Source organism: Chiroxiphia lanceolata, chromosome 18, assembly GCF_009829145.1.
Source record: "Chiroxiphia lanceolata isolate bChiLan1 chromosome 18, bChiLan1.pri, whole genome shotgun sequence".
Classification (NCBI taxonomy): Eukaryota; Metazoa; Chordata; class Aves; order Passeriformes; family Pipridae; genus Chiroxiphia; species Chiroxiphia lanceolata.
The window spans coordinates 7,957,490-7,975,169 of record NC_045654.1 but is presented as its reverse complement, the minus strand read 5'-3'; the positions used below and the strand labels follow the sequence as shown (position 1 = coordinate 7,975,169).

The window sequence follows — 17,680 nt, the reverse complement described above, 5'->3', positions numbered from 1 at the left end:
CTCCTGCCAGGAGCTGCTGTCCCTGCACGCACGGAGCCGAAGCTTCATGCTCTCATTTATTTTTATTTATTTATTAAATGCCGGGTTATATTTTTACCACGTGGGACTGGCACGCACTAATAAAATCTCCATTCCCCCTGGAAAGAGGAGCCAACCATCCTTCCTGCATCATTTTCCTGTGCAAAGCTCTTGACATTTAATAGCCTCCCTGCTCGGCTGCCTCTGTAATGCCATTAGCCCGGGGTAGGCAACACTTAGCCTTTCCATGAGGACTGGAAAAGCAAGGAATCTTTCTGCTTGACTCAGCCCCAGCGAGCCCTGAGCAATCCCTGGGTGGGCACAAACATCTCGCCCGGCCCCATGTGGGGTTGGGGGGATCCTGACCCCCCTCCCTGGATTCCTGCACTGAAAATCATCTATTTCCATCAATCTCTCATCCCTGGGAGTGTTTCCCTCCCTCCCGGTCCTGCGCTGGCGGAGGCTGCAGCGTCCTCCCTCCTGGGCTGGATGGGTTTCTCAGCGGTTGCTGTGGCAACGGCGGCTGCACCAAAACCGCCTGCATTTCCCCCAGTTCTGTGTGGGTTTTGTGCTCAGCGGTCCCTGCAACAGCGGCTGCAGCAGAATCACCTGCAATGCCCCCAATTCCGGGGGAGTGGGTTTTGTACTCAGTGGTCCTTGTGGTGCAGGAGATGATTCTGGAGATGATGACCAGAGCAGCTCAGGTTGGGGTTCCCTCCCTCATCAAAGGCAGTGGAAGCCCCTCTGGGGTGAATTCAGGGGGTTCTGGGCAATGACCCCAGCGATGCTGGGGGGCTCAGAGCAGCTCGGAAGGAAGGGGCTCCCCTTCCTCCCAAATTAAATCCCATGAAGTTACTGCTGCATTTAAATGAGAGGGAAATCACCCACCTCAGCAGCACCACCCAGCAGCACTGTCACAAAAGCCCCTTAATGGGGAGATGTGTCATAAATCCAAGAGCAGCAACATCCATCACTGATAAACCCAACATGCTTATTTATCAGCTTTGCTATTTTCCCCCAAATTTACAGCTGACAATCTGCCTAAATACAGCAGAGATTATTTAAACATGGCTCCAACCTGCCTGGCTCTGAGGAAAGGGAGAGGGTAACGTGTTTATTCCTTTTTTTTTTTTTTTTTTTAATTCCAACTCCAAATAAAGGAGTGATTTATGGGTGAGGTAAAGCATGGCTTTATTTCAGGGCCATGACAGCCAAGTGAAAAAGAGCCGTCATTAAGGCCGGTAATGTGCTCCACAGAAATGGGATTGGAGTATTCCCAAGTCATTTCTCACATGGAATGAGACCCAGCCCCAGGTTTGGAGGGGTGGGAAGAGGACATGGAAAGGTATGAAGTAGGTTTGGGATGTGCTCGGTGAGGACTGGTCCTGCCCAGGCTCCTGGTGGGCTGCAAAAGCATCTGGGTCTGGGGGTGCTGAGCTCCTCAGCACCATGGGATCATGGGGTAGGGAGGGGTGGGATGGTTGGGGAACAGGATCTGGGGTTGGGGATGGGGGGGTCACAGGGTTGTGAATGGGGGTTCTGGGCTGAGGGTCAGGGTGTTCCTGGGATGTCCCAGGGCTGGGGATGGGGGGTCCTGGAGATTGGGGTCCTGGGATGAGGATGAGGGTCCTGGGCTGAAGGTTTGAGTCCCAGGGCTTGGGATGAGGGTCCTGGGATGGGGGTTGGTGTCCCAGCTCCAAAACCTGCTGCTCTTCCCCCACAAGCCCTGACCTACCCTAAGCTCATGATCCCCACAGCTGCCTTAATTGCAGGTTTAACGGGGTCAGTGGCGGCTCTGCATCCCACTCACCCCTAAACTCTGAGATGCTAAACCCTCTGCACCCCTAATTACCAATTTCACCAATTTCTGCCCCAAAAGGGGCTGGGTGGTCACGCTCAGGCCAGCACAGAGCTGGGACACCAGCCCTGGAGCTGCAGCTCCCACTGAGCCCCTTCCCTGGATGCTAATTCCAGTTTGTGCACGTCCCCCTGGAGCTGGTCATTAACCTCCTGCTGTCACTAATCAAGAGCACTTCGTTAATTCATAGAGGACTTCATTAATTCATAGCTAAGGACATCTCCATCTGAGCGGCCCAGGGGGATCAGGATCACTGGGATGCATCCAAGGATCCTCAATTTAATATATTGGACCTTCCCCTCACCAACACGGCAACCTGAGCCCCCTCCCCTCCATGAACAAAATAACCAGCACTGCAAAAAAAAAAATGGAAAGCTGACAGGATACACCTCCAGTACCCTGTGAGATTCCTGCTCCTGCAGGATTTAGGCAATATCAGAGGAATGGGGATAATATTGAGCTGCTTTTGTTTGCCACTGCAAAAAAGGGAAGAAAAAAACTGGCTGAAGGGGCTTGAGCTGCTGGAGAAATATTTTTGTCCTGTTCATATATATATATATATATATAAATTTTTAATGTTCCCTTTGTGATCTGTTTGCTGTGATCAGTGGGTGACACAGGAACAGGAATCACTTATATTCCCTGGGGATTTATCGCTATTTCCTGGCTTCTTCAAAATCTGGGAGGTTACAGGGCCCAGCTGCAAAAATTCAGTGGATTTTTGCCTTTTTTCTCCCCATTCTCACCCCAAACCCTGCCAGCATGAGGAGAACCAGAAGCAGGAGGGGATGGAGCAGCAATACTGGTGTCTGGTGGATGCTGGGATGGAGAACTGGGAGCCCACTGGGAAGCAGGAACCAACCCCTTCCCTGCTTCCCTGTCCCCCCAAAACAGCCTCAAGGACCAGGGGGAGTGGGCATTGAGGGGTCGTGGGGTACAGGAGGTGATGGGGAAGAAGCCCCTGCTGGGGGAATGGAGGGAGATCCCACAGACAGATCTCACACAGGGACCAACTGAGCACTGGCATTAATAATTCCTTGTTCAATTTGGAATAACAGAGCATTTTCTGGATGTGATCCAACAGGGATCCACATGTGGACACGGGGAAATTATGCTCTTCCAGCTGCTTTTTACACACAGACACGTGTTTTTTTTTTTTTTCCCTAAAGAGCCATTTGGTCTTTTCAGGGACAAATTAAAGTGGGAATCCCCCGGAGAACATCTTTGGGACATTTCCCATCCAAGAGGCTCAGAGCACCACACTCCCATCTCAGTCACTCAACCCCCAGCCCTTCAACCAACCAACCCTGCTCCTGGCCACTTTGAGAATTCCAAAATCAATGGCAGGGATCAGGAATCCACACTGGGAAGTGACTGCTCAGTGGAAAACCCTGGGACCCTTCCCACTCCATGTAATGATCTCCAGCACATACCGGGGTATTTTTATGGAAAACAGGTTCTTTTATTAAATAAGTAAACAACTACAAGGATGAACTCAAACATTTGGGACACTTGGGATTCCCAAGCTGTCATTATAGTGATGATTTAACCCCAGGTTAAGTACCAAGTCACTGCTTTTTTTGGAAAGCTGTTTGCAGGAATAATAGATGAGCTTGCAAAATCTAGCCACCAAAATTAGTGAGGAGCATCCCTGCTCCAGCATCTGCCATGGTTATGGATTGTGCACTGGTTTTAGGGGAAAAAAACATGTGGATTTGGGCTGGGAGTAGCCCTGGGCTTGGCCACAGGACACGGTGCAGCCTAAGAATGTGGCATTGCTCCCTGGGGAAGCAGCTACTTCCCAGCTCCCAGGAGATATGGAAACACCTGGAGCCAGGTGCTGCATGTCCTACAGCCCCCTGTGTAGTGAGAGCAGCATCCAACAGGTGAAGTCACTAATTTTACATTAATGTCCCATTAATTTCCTTTATAAACCTCATCCCGTGCTGCATTTACCTTCGAGGCTCAGGCAGGATATTCTTAATTTTCAGGATAAATCTCCCACTTTTAGCAGACTGGATCCACAGTGGTGGGAAGGAGGTCACCCCTCTACCCTGGCTTTGGGAACAAACTTGCCCCAGCACAACTCACACCATCAGCAGCACCAAAACTGCATCCAAACACACCAGATCCATCAGGATCCCTGTCCCAAGGCACGGATGCTGCAGGCAGCCTCATCCCAGGGAAGGATAGATCCAGCTCCCGTGGTGTGGCTGTTCCCCTCTCCCCATCACACTAACGAGGTTATGCAGATCAAGGCAGAGCAGGGAGGCAGTGCCAGGGTGGAGGGGATGCCTGATAATCCCTCTGAAATCCAGCTCCCGCTGCAGCATCTGCTCTGATCCGCAGCGTTCCCGCAGCTCAGGGCAGCAGCTCAATTACGGGGGCTTTGTGGTTCAGTTTGTACCTGTCTGGCACGATCTGCAGCCACCAGGAGCCCGTAAATATCTCTCTGCCTCTGCCTGGGAGCTGCCTCTTCATGTTTTTTTCCGTTTTCTGATTTTCTAGAAATGCTATAAATAAATATTTCAGCCTTTGTGGGCACCTGTGAGCAGACTTTCAATTGCCAGCGTGTCAATCCCTGCACAAAGCTCCTGTGGGGACCTCCTGAAGTGTCCCTGGTGCCACTGGGGCTGCCCAAACCCAGCTCCAGGGCTCCTCACTTACCTGGGAGAGAGAGGCTGTGGGTGACATGGAGAAACCAGCACGTAAATAAGCCTGACACCAGTGTCATAGTCAAGAAGCCCTAATGGAGAAGGAGCTCCCAGATTAACTGTGTGTGAAATTGGATGGAGGCAGTGGCTTAGCCCACCCTTCAGCTCAGAGATTGCTGTGTGGCGGCAGAGTCTCCCACGAGACTCCCAGAGTCTCCCAAGATGGGTTTGCTGCCTGGTTGGAAGAGAGAAAATCATCCCATAGGACCAATCAGTCCCACCAGGGAGCTGCTGTCAATGGAGCCAGTTCCCAAGGACATCTGGATGCAGGAGAGGAGAGCAGGTCCTTTGCAGGAGCTCATTCCCAGCCCCTGGACCCATTCCCTGGTGCCAGTCAGGCCCTTTGCAAGGAATCACAGGGACTCCTGGTCCCAAACATCAAATCACTCTGCAAAATGTACCGTGTGGAACGCGCCCATCAAAGGGAGAGTTGTTCAAAATACACTTCAAATTGATCCTTCCCTCTTTTTTCTCTCAGTTTTCCTCATCAGTGACCCTGTGCACGAGCCCAGTCCCCACCCCCTGGGTCTGGATCACTTAGAAGACATTTGAGACTTCCCAGTTCATTGAGGTGGGATATTCAAAGCTAGTATGAGGACACTTCCCAGGGCCTCTCAGGGTGCAAAGTGCTCCCAACAGCTACAAACACGTTGCACTTGTACCAAAATACCTCAGGATTTAACACAAGTAGCCAAACAGAGGAGTGTCCCCAGTCTGGCCATAGCAGGTATTACCTGTGGTGGTGCCCACCCAGCACACATCTCGGGAGGTGCCTTCCCACACGTGTCCCCCACTCCATCACAATGTCTCTGGAAACACCAGGAATGTCCTTCCCAGGTCAGAGAGTGCAAAGGTTAGACAGGAACACCCTGAAGTGTTTCCTTAAATAGTTTGGTGCAACAATCTTTGCAATGACAAAGATTAAGGGTGGTTGTGTCTTCTCCACGTGCACATAGTGGTGGTCTCCAATCTCTTCCAGCCCCCAGGCAGCAACACCAGTCAAGGAATAGACTATAGGACAGCGTTGGACCATGCTTGTCCCACATCACGGACCACCACAGTGGTGGCCAGCATCCCAGTGGAGGGCATGGCCAACATCAGAGGACTTTGTCCCCCCTGAAGGTACCAGGTTGAATTTAGAGCACTGTCGTCTCTTTCTCAGTCATGGAAGAGATCTTGGAGAAGCTCCTGTGAACGATGCTGGAGTGGCCTGTCTCCTCACTGAGGGCATTCACCAGCCTGGAAAGGATAGTGACCTTGAACTTCTTGAAGTCCTGGCCCATGAAGACGTAGAGCACGGGGTTCATACAGCTGTTGGAGGCAGCGAGGGCCGTGGTGATGGGGATGCCGACCTCAAACACGGAGGGCGGGACCATGCCCGGCTCTGTCTCCAGCAGGTTCAGCAGGTGGTAGGGACTCCAGCAGAGGAAGAAGGTGACTATAATGGTGACGATGATCTTGAAGGGCTTTTTGGACTTGGCCAGGCGGTTCCGACGCAGGTTGAAGACGATGGCAATGTAGCAGAAAGTGATGATGGTTATGGGGAGGATGTACCCGCCGAGGAACCTGGTGATGTTCACCGTGCGGTGCCTCATCAGTGCCAGGGCTTGGTAAGACTTGTTCCTGGAGAGGGAGAAGTTGCTGAAACAAATCACGGAATTTCGGGTTTGTGCCGTGTCTCGGAAGACAAGGGAGGGGCAGCTCATGATGGTGCCGATGGTCCAGATGATCAAACACACTAAATACGCCAGGTTGGTCGAGCGGTGGTTTTGGGACCACACGGGGAAAACCACCGAGATGTAGCGGTCGAAGCTGATGGTGGTGAGCAGCAGGACGCTCGTGTACATGTTGAGGATGAGGAGGAAGGAGTTGAGCTTGCACATGACCGTGCCGAAGATCCAGTTGTAGCGCATGGCCGTGTACGCGATGTTTATGGGCAGGAAGATGTTGAAGAGGAAGTCGGCCACGGCCAAGTTGAGGAACCAGACAGCATTGACTGACTTCTTCATCTTCAGGGTGATGATGGCGATGACGAGGCCGTTGCCCAGGATGCCCAGTACGCAGGACACGGTGTAGATGATGACGGAGAGGATCCTCGCAATGTCCTTCGGGTCGTGGGACGGGTCTACCCACACACTGGTCACGTCCTCGTAGATGTAATCCTGGTAGTCACTGTAGTTGTCGACATCATCCAAGAAATTGGACAAATTGGAAAGGGCCATTATCTGGATAAATCACAGACTGGGCAGCCCCAGGATCTCCAGCCGGTGATGTTTCTCTGCTGGGCAAACACATGGTGTCAGTCACAGCGGGAGGGTCACAGCCCCCGACACATGTGGGCAAGAGGGGACAGGGAGCACACAGGTGTGGGGGATCCCATGGGAAACCCACAACTGGCCCCAGAGAAAGATGTTCCTGCAGCTCCTCACCAAGTTCCCACCCCCTGACCCTGAGACATCAGGACATGATTCAGCCCCTCATCTCCACCAGGATGTGGCTGCAGCCTCATCCTGTAGAAAATGTCTATTACCCGCCTACTTCCAGCGGAAAATCCAGGATAACGCTTATTAACAGCTCATTATGAGCTTTGAGATCTTCCAATCTGCAACACGTTATGGCTCTTCTATATTTTTTTCTCCTGAGTGCGCAGTAAATTAGACTGAAAATCCAGCAGGCAGCTCCCCATTTGCCCCATTGATGCCTCCCCATTTGCCCCATTGATGCCAAGCACTGTCTCACCTCTCACCTCCCCTCTCCTCTCCTCTCCGGTGTGGTGGTCGTGCTCCAGCAGGACGGGGAAGAGGCAGTGGTTCAGTGTCCCACAGCACAAAGGCAGCTCCCTCCACACAGGCCTAGGGACGGAGCTGTAACATTAAAGCCAAGATCAAACAAAGGCCATTAACCTTCCAATGTGGAATTAAGGGAGGAAACAGACTCAGTCGCTGCAACTTAACCCTGTGCAGCCTCCTCTGGGAGGGCTGTGCTGGCCTGGGGACTCTCCTCGCCACCAGTCTGGCAAAGCTGGGGTCCTGTCCTCCTCTCACCAGCTTTTGGAGTAACCCAGGACAGAAATCCTGTACTGTACACTCAGTACAAGCACCAAACAGGAGCAGCATCATTAGGTGCTCACAAAGAACCGACAATCAACCCCACAGCCACGTTACTATAAATAAAGACATAAATGTGCATGAGGTGCATTACCTGCATTATCTATTTTGCACCCTGGACTCTCATATGGTTATCTTTCCAATTAAACTGGTGTCCTGTGTGTATCCAAATGTTAATTGTGATACCCAACAGTGTCGTTTGCCATCATCAGACTCCAGTCTCCAGCAGGTACTTGGAGCCCTTGTTCAACAGGTTCAACCACCCCCTGTGAACCATCACAATGAACTAAAGCCAAAAGCCACCAGTCTGAGCAAGCCCTGGCACAAGGAGCAGGATCTGTGTGAGCCCCAGCACAGAGCATTGCACCCGGATGTGTCCTGGAGGAGGGATGTGGCTCTGCCCGCCCAGGGACACTCCCTGTTCCCAAGGCATTTCACCTCGAACGTCCCCTCAGCGTCACCCTCCCGCCAGCCCTGCTTTGAAATTCCCATAGTGTTTGTGTTGGAACTTATTGTTTTCTCCCTGGGCTTTTCCTTCTGTTCCTTCCTGCCATTGCTGCTGCAAAGTTCCTGGCCAAGGGGTTAAATCCCACCCCACCACCCCCCCGCTTGCTGAACTACAGGGGGTGATAAGAGGCCAGAATAAATGAAGTATTAGTGCAAAGTTTGGGAATTAGCTGGAGCTGGAAGGAGGTCTTGTCCTGGCAAAACCTTGATGGTCAAGAGATGAATTAAAGTTGATGATCCGGTAGAAGGAACAGAATCAGCAGAACTGACTCCTAATGTTAATGTTCCTGGGTAATGAGTCGCTACTTTATGGAACAGCAGCTTTCAGGTCATCACCTTCCCAAAGAAAGGTGGGAGAACCCAGAACCACACATCCATCCCACCCCACCCCATTGCCTCATATCCCGTCCCACTTCATTGCATCCCATCCCACCACACCCCATTGCATCACATCCCATCCCACCCCACTTCACTGCATCGCATCCCATCCTGTCCTGTCCCATCCCACCACCCATCACCCAGAGAGCCTCAAAGTTCCCAGAACTTGCTCTACCACCGTGGAGAAACCTCCAAAAATGCCACCCACCCCCAGTTCCACCACGGTGTCACCTGTGGGGTGGGAGATGACCAGGGCTGGACCACCACCCCTCACCACCACAGGGTCACCCAGACCCCACGTTCAGCCCCTGCTCCAGGTGGGCAGGAACAATTTCTCAGCTTCACAGGCTCCTCTTCCCAATGTGACCACTTATATAGTTTTAACACAAAATCTCCTTTTCATTATTATTTTTAACTGCTGAGCCTGAAGACTTTCAGACATTCCAAAGCTCTGTTTAATAGATTATTTATTTTGTCTATTTATTTTGCTCCGCCATGTTGGGCATCAGGTTGGTCTCAGTCCCCAGCTGGGATGAGGATGACAGAGATCAACATCAGGATTCTATTTCCCCATGGGATTTGGCATGGGATGGGTTTGTCTCCAGGGCTCGCAAGCAGCAATCCCAAACCCCACAGCAGCAGGCAGGCAGCTGCCAACCCCACCATGAACGTTCCAGATGGCTCTGGAGAGCTCAGGGGCAGGATGGGCACCAGGAGTCCAAGCCCCCTGGAAAATCATCCAGCAAATTCCCACCTGCCTCCCTGAAATCCTCCCCAAAATGGAAAGGGTAGCTGCATGAAACCTCCTCATTTCTCACTGCAAAAAAACCCAAAGTCTGGGAAAAAAAAAACCAAACCATATAATACTACAAGTGTTTCATCGCTGCTCTGCGGGATGAAAATTCCCAGCTCGAGCCAAAACCACTGTTCTCCCTTCAGTCTATTCATCTGTGTCCTCCTACCTCAACAAAAATGAGCACAGGATTTACCCAAAATAGCCTCTTGGTCCGACATTCCCACAGCTGTATTTGTCTTGGTACCCAGGGAAGGCCGAGCCCAAGCCGGGGCGCCGGCTGGGATTCCCGACGGGCGGCACATGGGCAGCATCCCGCGGATGAGGTCAGGGATGTTGTTCTTGGGAAGGCAACAGGAAGCGGAGAGCACAGCAGAAAATGTTCAAATCCAGCTTTTCTGGGCGAAAACTCTTCCGTGGCCAGCCCAGACGGGCGGGGGACAGATGTGAGTGGGGAAACAGGGAGAGCTCGGCTGGATCCGCCTGCCAGGGACACAGGGAGGGCAGGGGATGCTCGGCACCCTGGCGGGAAGGACCACCGGGCACGGGCGGTGCCAGAGCCCTGCACCGGGATTTACAGGGATGGGCAGGCTGCCAGCACCGCCTCCTGCCCTCTCAGTGCCCGCGGGCCAGACTTTTTACTGGAGGAACCGGTACAGGTTGCGGGAATAAAAGTAGAAGCAAATCAAATCAAACAGCAGCGCAGCTTTTGAGCACATCAAGTCCTTCCTGAGCTGTCAAAGTGCATCACACTTTTATCCACATCATGCAATGAAATCGGGCTGGGACCTGCCTGTGCTGAGTCTGCAGCCCTGGGGAAACTGGGGGTGCCCCTGGGTTGGTGCTTGTCCCCCCACAGCACCCGCGGGGTGCAAGGGACACCCGGGGACAGGACGAACAATCCCCTGGGAAGCAGGTGGGTGTCAGGGTGGGCTCTGCTCGCCCCTCCCGCGCAGCTGCTCCGCCTGTTTCTCCTTCGAGCACTTCCCTCCCTCCTTCCAGCAGCGGCTTCCGAGCTCCCAGCACACCCCAAAACCCCAAGCCACTTCCTCCGGCGGGTGAGAGGCACAGGAGCTGCCCACGCAGCCCCGGCACAGCCCCACTCCCCGGGAGAGGGGAATTGCCAGCAGATGTTTGGGAGAACAAGCGGTCTCTCAGCTGAGGAGTTTTGGGAAGGGCACGGGGCAAAAAAGGATCTCTATGTCCCCCTGAACCTGCTGGTACCGGCCCCCACTGAGCCCTGGTGCAGTCCTGGATGTGCCTGGAGGGCAGGGATGTCCCTGGGGACATGTGGATGCCGGTCTCAGTCTCATGGGGGCTGATTGCTCTGGTTGAGTTTGAGTCCCACCCTGCAGACTGGTTCCCAAGCATCCCTAGGGATTCAATGGGCCAGATCTCATGCTCCAGGGAAGATGGATGCAGGCCCCATCCCAGGCTGGCACCTGGAGCCACCCCTGTCCATCCCCACACTTTTCCAGCCCAGGGTTACATGGGAGGGACTTCCCTGCCGGGATCCAGCTCCTACTCCCACACGGGAATTGCCAGGGCTCAATGGAGCAAGACACCAAAAAGAATGGGAAAGCAACTCTGGGGACCCAGCTCCAACTCCCCCTAATTTTGGCCAGAAATTGCCATGGCAACAGCTGCTGCAGGGATGATGCTGTGCAGCATCCCACTCCCCACCGGGATGCCCGGGATGGAGCCCCAACTGGGATTTGCTCCCGGGTGTAAATCCACCACCAGCCCATCAAAAGGGAGCTTAGACTTCACCAGTGCAAAACCCTGAGCCCTGGCCTGCCCAAAGCTGCTCCTGGCCATGGTCCCAGCCCTGCCACCATCCCTGATCCCTCAGTCCTGCTCCAACAGGCTGAAAGGGATGCAGGATGCCATGGGAGAAGCAGCAGCAGGTTGAGCACAGGCTTCTGCCAGTGAGAATCCAGGCTGGAAGCTCTCCCGATGAGCTGGGGGTCTCCAGTGCAAAGGGAGGGGCACAGCCAGTCCCCACAGGGGAAACTGAGGCACAGGGCTCTTCCCCAAGGCTGAGAGGGGTGGGAAGCCTGATCCCTACCTGCATCCACGGCACTCAGACACATCCCACTTCACCAACACAGAGCCAGGACTCGCAGCCTTCAGCATTCCCGGCTGCTCCAGACTTCTCAGCTAAGGCTTCATCCCCCGCCCCGTGTGAACAGCACAGGAAAAAAAGGAATAGCTGGAAAAGGCAGCCTTAAAAAAGTTGCTGTGCCCAGGGTGGGACAGAATAACATGAGTCAGTGTTTATCTGGGCAGCGCCGGCCGGGCTGCGCAGGATGGGATGGCTTGGGATGGGATGGATCCCATGGATACCCTCCAGCCATGGTATGGGGTCACCTCGGTAGGGAACACACCCCAGTCCAGGCAGAAACTGGTGTTTAACCTCAAAAATCGGGTCATGAAAGGCTCTTGCCAGGGTGAAACTCCAGCAGGATCCAGGCAAAGGAATCCTTCCCTGGCACAAAGTGTTGTTAATAGCCGCCCTGTTACTAAAATCCCAGCCTTTTGCTCCATCCATTCTGTTCTTAGGGAGGTTTGAGGATTAAAGGGGAAAGTCTTGGGCGTTTGTACCTACACAGGCAAAGATTTTCTTTGAAAAGGGCAGTTTGTGGTTCTGAGCTGCTTAAGATGACTTGACTTCCAAGATAATAAAAGTTCTTTCATCTCCTCTCTTTTTTTTCCTAATAATCCGAGGCTCTCCTGGCACTTTTCAGGCAATAAAAAGAGCAATAAAACTCCCTTTTTTGCAGCATCCTCCCTGCTACATCCCACCAGCCCAGGGAGGGATGTCCCTGATCGTGGCTTGGGCATCATCATGGCTGCATGGGGACAAAGCCTTGGGGACATCACTCCGGATTTGGAGGGTACAAAGAACAAGGAAAGCAAGAAAAAGGAAATAAGTCTGCTGGGGGACGGACGTGACTGTGAGAGGGACGGATGGGGCAGCACAATCAGCCCCCTCGAGTGAGAAAGTCCCCCCGGATCTGCAGGAGCATCCTTGCAGCTGTGTTTGGCATTCCCAGCTGAATGCTGATCAGCACGGGAAAGAAAAGCCCCCCTGTTCTCCCTGTCCCCACTGAGGTGACACTGCTACACTGTAAGGACACCACCCCCCCAAATTCACATCCAGCTCCTCTCCCTTCCATGCAGTTTTCCCACCATTAAGGGTTTCTATCACCACAGGCTGCAAAGCCCAGCTCCAAAAGAGGTGGGGATTTTATGGAAAATTAGGGAAAATATGGGGTTTGGGGTGGAGGACAGCAGGGATCCCAGAGGTCCTTACCACCCACTGTCCTGTGCCATCTCAAATCCACTTTATAACAACAGGGGAGCAAAAAACCTCAATTGGTTGCAAATCTGCAGCAAAAACCTCCTCCCAAATCCCTATAAAAATAAAGAAATTAATACATATATAAATCCAGAGGTGTTTACCTGAGATGGATAAATCCCCAAGGATTTTTCAGCATCTGGAGACTGGATTAGACATCCCTGCTTCTTCTATACCCACATTAGGACTGGCATGGAAATGACCCCAGGGTTGGGTCAGTTGCTGTCCAAGCCGGAGCTGACAGGGATATTGTGGAAGCTTCTCATTCCGGGGACATGCACAGGGAATGGGAGGATGAGGAAAATACATGCAGCTGGTGGGATAAACGAGCTCAGCACAGAGAGCCTGGGAAGGGGGAAGCAAAGCTCTGTGGGAGGATGTGGGATTCGGACCGTGGGTTCAGCCGGACATGAGAGGGGATGTGGCAGTGGCTGCCCTCAGTGACGTGTCCCATCCACCACCCTGTGCTGCCCACAGTGGCTTGGGAGCCCCATAGGATCCCTCAGGAAAGGTTTGACCATCCCTCACTGTGGTTTTGTTGCTCCTGCTGAGCACAGCCAGAAGGTCCCCTCGGGCTTCTCCATCCCTGGATGCCCCTCATCCCTGTTCCCCAGGACCCCCATCTCCCTTCCCCACTCCTGGGATGCTCCTGGCCTCACACATGCAGGAGTGGAGTAACCCAAAACCATCCCCGGGATGCATGGAAAACAGGGACTGTGTCCCTGCCTCACCAGGTCCTGCCTGTTCCCAGCTGTTCATCCAGCTGGGTTGAGGTGGGATCCAGCAGCGTGTTCCCAGTGATGAATCAGCCTGTCCTGGTTTGCACTGGGACCCCAAGCAGAGGGTCACCAGCCAAGGGCCATCCTGACCTGGACCCTGTGAGAAGGTGGGAATTGCTGGTGGCGCTCACGGTGCATCTGGTGACCCGGATCAGGCTGAGCCTGAAGGGACACAAACCCCTGCCCTGAGCCAGGAGAGCCCATCCAGAGGGAGATACCAATGCCTGGACCAAAAGCCGGCACTGTGCACCTGCACCGGAGCATCACTTCAACCACAGCAAGCCCCTGCTCCCAACACAAATATCCATGAGATTTCTGATTTCAGACACGCACAAGGGAGATATCCCAGTTTCCTCAGAGCCGCCGGCACAACTGGAAAACTGCCGCCCAACGTGACCTGGAATCAGCAGGTGATGCCAGTGGAGAGCGATTCCCTGTGGGAGCTCACAGCCATCATGTCCCGTGCAGGTGGGGACAACGACCCCCGTGCACATGTCTGAACTCCCACAGGAGCTGAAAAAGAGGAATTGGGGCCGGGGCCCACTTTGCACAACGGGGCTGTGTCGCAACATCCCCGAGGCTGAATCAGGAGGAAAAGCGCTGAAAAGTGCTGATGTGCCAGATCAGTGGGGCCAGCGCAGGGAAAGGAGAAGAGACCCAAAACTCCAGACGTCTGCACCAGGGGGGATGTGCCAACTGGGCAGCTCGTGACTGGCACGCTGAGGTCCCTCTCTCCCAGGACCCCTGGGATGGGACAGCAGCTCCGTAGGGTGCCGGTGCCAGGGGTGCTGCAGGATGTGCCACACTTGTGGCATCTGTGGCAGGTCCCCAGTGGGGTGCAGCTCCTCTGCCCGGGGGGAGCAGTGCCCCCATGACAGTGGAAAATGCCACTCACTTCCCAAAGTAATAAAAACCAGGAGAAGTGTGGTCCTGGGCTGGGGAGGGGTCACAAGGGCTGGGTCTTCCCCATCGCTCTGCTGCAGGTCCTGTCCCATCCACTCTGCAGTAACACACCCAGTCCCCCCAGTAACACACCCCAGTGCTCCCAGTATTCCCGCAACAAGCCTTCCAGTCACCTTTCCAAATACCTCGTGTGGTGCCAGGCTCTCCCACTGTTCCCTGTTGGGTAGGACGAGGTCAGGGTGCCCAAGGTGTCCAGGGTGGCAGCGGGATCCCATTCCCAGGCGGATCCCGGTGCGGCAGGATCAGGCGCAGGCACGGGGCCGCTCCCCGCCGGTTTTAAGTGCGAGGGGAGTGGGAAGGAGTCCTGGTTGCATCCATCACCAGGGTTTTCTTGGCAGCAGGATGCTCCGCGAGCAACAGCTGGGAGAGGGTGTGACGCCGGGAGCTGGGAACGCTGGCCCGGATCCTGCCACGGCCCAGCGTGAGGAAGCAACAACTGCTTCCCAAGGGGCCTCCTTTCCTGTCCCGTCCCCCAAGCCGGGATCACACCGCCCTAAGGAGGGATAACAGGGCACAGAGCTCTCCACAGGGATGCTGCTCCTCCAGCGGGAGGCAGGTGGCTGCCAGCCCCCCCCCGTGCTGTCCCCACCCTGGTTCAACCGCTGTCCTCTGCCCCCCCCAACGCCCCCAACTCCTTCCAAGACGTTGAGTCACTTCCCCTCGGCAAATCTGGCTCCCAAACACCGCTGCTGCTGCTCAGAGGCTGCTTTCCCGATGGATTTCATTAGCACCAGGATGCTGTAGCTGCTTCCAGGCAGCACCCCCAGCCCGCAGGGGCTCTGTGGTGGCAGCTCTGTCCCCCACAGCCCCAATAACACCTGCAAGGAAAGTCCTTTGGGGGCACAGGGCGGGCTGAGAGGGGCACTGGGTTGCCCCGGGCAGGAGGGATGGGCAAGGCTGAATGCAGGAATGGGGTTCAGGGGGAGCCTGGCCCCAAACAGGAGGTTTTCTGGGGCAGGCCCCAGTTTGGGAGCACTGAGCAGCACAGCCCCCACCCACACGGAGCAGGAGGTTTGGATAACTCCACACTTGATGTGGCACTGGGAAAATTCCTTCCCTCCCCACGCAGTCCCTGCACTCTCCAGCTGCAGCCATCCCAGTCCCAGGCTCAGCCCAGTGAGATAAGAGCCAGTGCAGGGTTTGGGTGCAAAGGCATCACCTTGGAAAGACAAGGAAGCTTGGGGGTGACACCCCCATCTTATCCCCTCCCAACTTGCAGAAGGGGCAGGATTTGCTCCAGCACAGGCCCAAGCAACACTGGCCCTGGGCTTGCCCCAACCAGTTCAACCCTCTCCCCAGCAGAAAGGAAGTTCATATATTACAGGTGATTAATTAAGGTTAATTAAGGCCACAAACCATCCTGTATCCAGCCAGCAAGGGAGAGAATTAACCACCAATTGATGTTATCACCTTTGGTGTGTCCTGAGTCAAACAATGCCACAAAGGGATGCTCATCCCAGGCAGCTTCGAGTGGCACCATCCCCATGTGTGGGGTGAGAAACGTGGTGGGACCTGGGGGCTCCTCAAAACCGCTGCAGGGTGTGGTGGGGCTGGGAATGACTGAGCACAGATGCTCCTGCATGTGGCCTTGCCAAGGGCTGGTCTTGGGGCATGTTAACACCCAGGGGTCCTGAGCCAAGGGCCAGCACAGTCCCAGTGTTCCCAGCAAGGCTGAGCTCTGCACACCCACAGCACTGGGGCAGGACCCATCCTCTTGGCACTACTCCTTTCCCGGGCACCTGCCCCTTCCCCTGGTCCAGGCAGGATGCAGGATCCTTCCCCCAGGCCCTTATCTCTGTGCTTAGCAAGATGGTGAAACAAAAACACGCTGACTGGGGACTCAATGTCGCCTCCCGAGCATTTGCCCTGGGCTGTGGTTTGGGGTTTCCCTCCGGCATCGCCTGCTCAGCAAAACACTGCCGACAGCAGCGCCTGCACCAGGACAAACGCCCCATTCCCAGGGATGGTGTTGGAGCAGAACCATCCCGGCACTGCAGGAGCGGCCGTGGGGAGCAGCAGTTCCAGGCACCGGAGCCAGCGGAGCCTTTGGCAGCCGCCCCGTCCTTGGCGAACACCGAGTGCCACCCACACCGAGCAAAGCAATTAGAGCTCTAAATTGATTTAGGCTCATTAAAACCCCCGGAGCTCCTCCCTGCCGAGCCGGGATGCACAGACGGAGCCCGGCAGACCCGACCCCGCCGGCACAGGCGCTCGCCCTCCTCTGCCTCCCCCGTGGGCGCTGGGAACCCGCCTGACTCAGCCCAAAACAGATGTCACACTTAATGGGGAAGAAACTGCATGAAGCTTTTCCCTCTGCAGGGGAGCTTTGTCCGTCATCCAGCAGAACTTTCCCTCGCCCCAGGCAGAGCCGTGGGGATAAATGGGAATGGCTGGAAAAGGAGGTGAGTTGAGCTGAGAGGACATAACACAGGGCTCCTACCACATATCCCAGTGTTTCAGGGCTCGGTTTATCCCCTTCCTTTCCCACAGGGAGCTCATCCCTCTGGCTCCCAGCTTCACACCCACTGTGGTCCCGAGCTCCGAATCTCGTCACTGCCTCCCGATCCAAGTGGAAATGAAAAGTCACTGCAAAAATAAAGAGCCCACGTACAGGATGTCAAAGAGACATTTCATGTTCCCTATTTCGCTGATTTGATACAATAATGGAAAAAAACAGTCCCAACCTTGTGCAACTCGGGGCTTATAAACAGCTCCGTGTCCCCGGGACACAGCATGGCTGGGATGGGGCTGCCAGATCCCACTGTGATCCCGAGGCTGCTGGCACCATGTCCCACTGCATCCCACCGCTGGCAGGGGCAGGTTAGGACACCTCTGCCTGGTTTGCACACAGAGCTGCTGGTTCAGCCCCAAACCACCCTCCCAGCACCTTCCCCACCTGAGCGTTTTCCTATAAATATCCAGACTCTGAGCGTTTGGCTGAATCCTTTGGGATTCCTTCCCAAATTTCCCCGGTGCCCTTTGGTTGTCTGTACAGTGCTGCAAACTCCTTCATTCTCTTCCTCTCATGGAGTGTGGTTTGGAAACACGAGGGCCTGAAAGCTGGATTTCTGAGTGTGGTGCTGCACCTTCATTTCATGGCTTGATCTAATTTTAAGGAATTTTATCCCCCAGCTGCTCGGTGGAGGCGGGAGCCAATGTTCCAAAGGGCAGAGGAAGCAGCACATGGGGGATGCTCTGTGTG

The 17,680-nt window shown here is 54.6% G+C and overlaps 1 protein-coding gene across 8 annotated transcripts; it reads right to left on the bottom strand.

Moving 5' to 3' along the window:
• Window positions 1-3,298: 3,298 nt before the first annotated feature.
• CMKLR1 (chemerin chemokine-like receptor 1) lies at window positions 3,299-16,974 on the bottom strand. Of its 8 annotated transcripts, none has more exons than XM_032705807.1 (3): window positions 16,919-16,974; window positions 7,330-7,454; window positions 3,299-6,868 (listed from the first exon to the last, which is right to left on the bottom strand). In XM_032705807.1, the coding sequence occupies exon 3, from the start codon at window positions 6,810-6,812 to the stop codon at window positions 5,727-5,729; it is 1,086 nt and encodes a 361-aa protein (XP_032561698.1). In that variant the 5' UTR covers window positions 6,813-6,868; window positions 7,330-7,454; window positions 16,919-16,974; the 3' UTR covers window positions 3,299-5,726. The 8 variants fall into 8 exon arrangements, with proteins under 8 accessions (XP_032561698.1, XP_032561692.1, XP_032561691.1 ...); XM_032705801.1 differs by lacking the exon at window positions 16,919-16,974 and adding an exon at window positions 14,592-14,799; XM_032705800.1 differs by lacking the exon at window positions 16,919-16,974 and adding an exon at window positions 14,604-14,799.
• Between the last annotated feature and the right edge of the window lie 706 nt (window positions 16,975-17,680).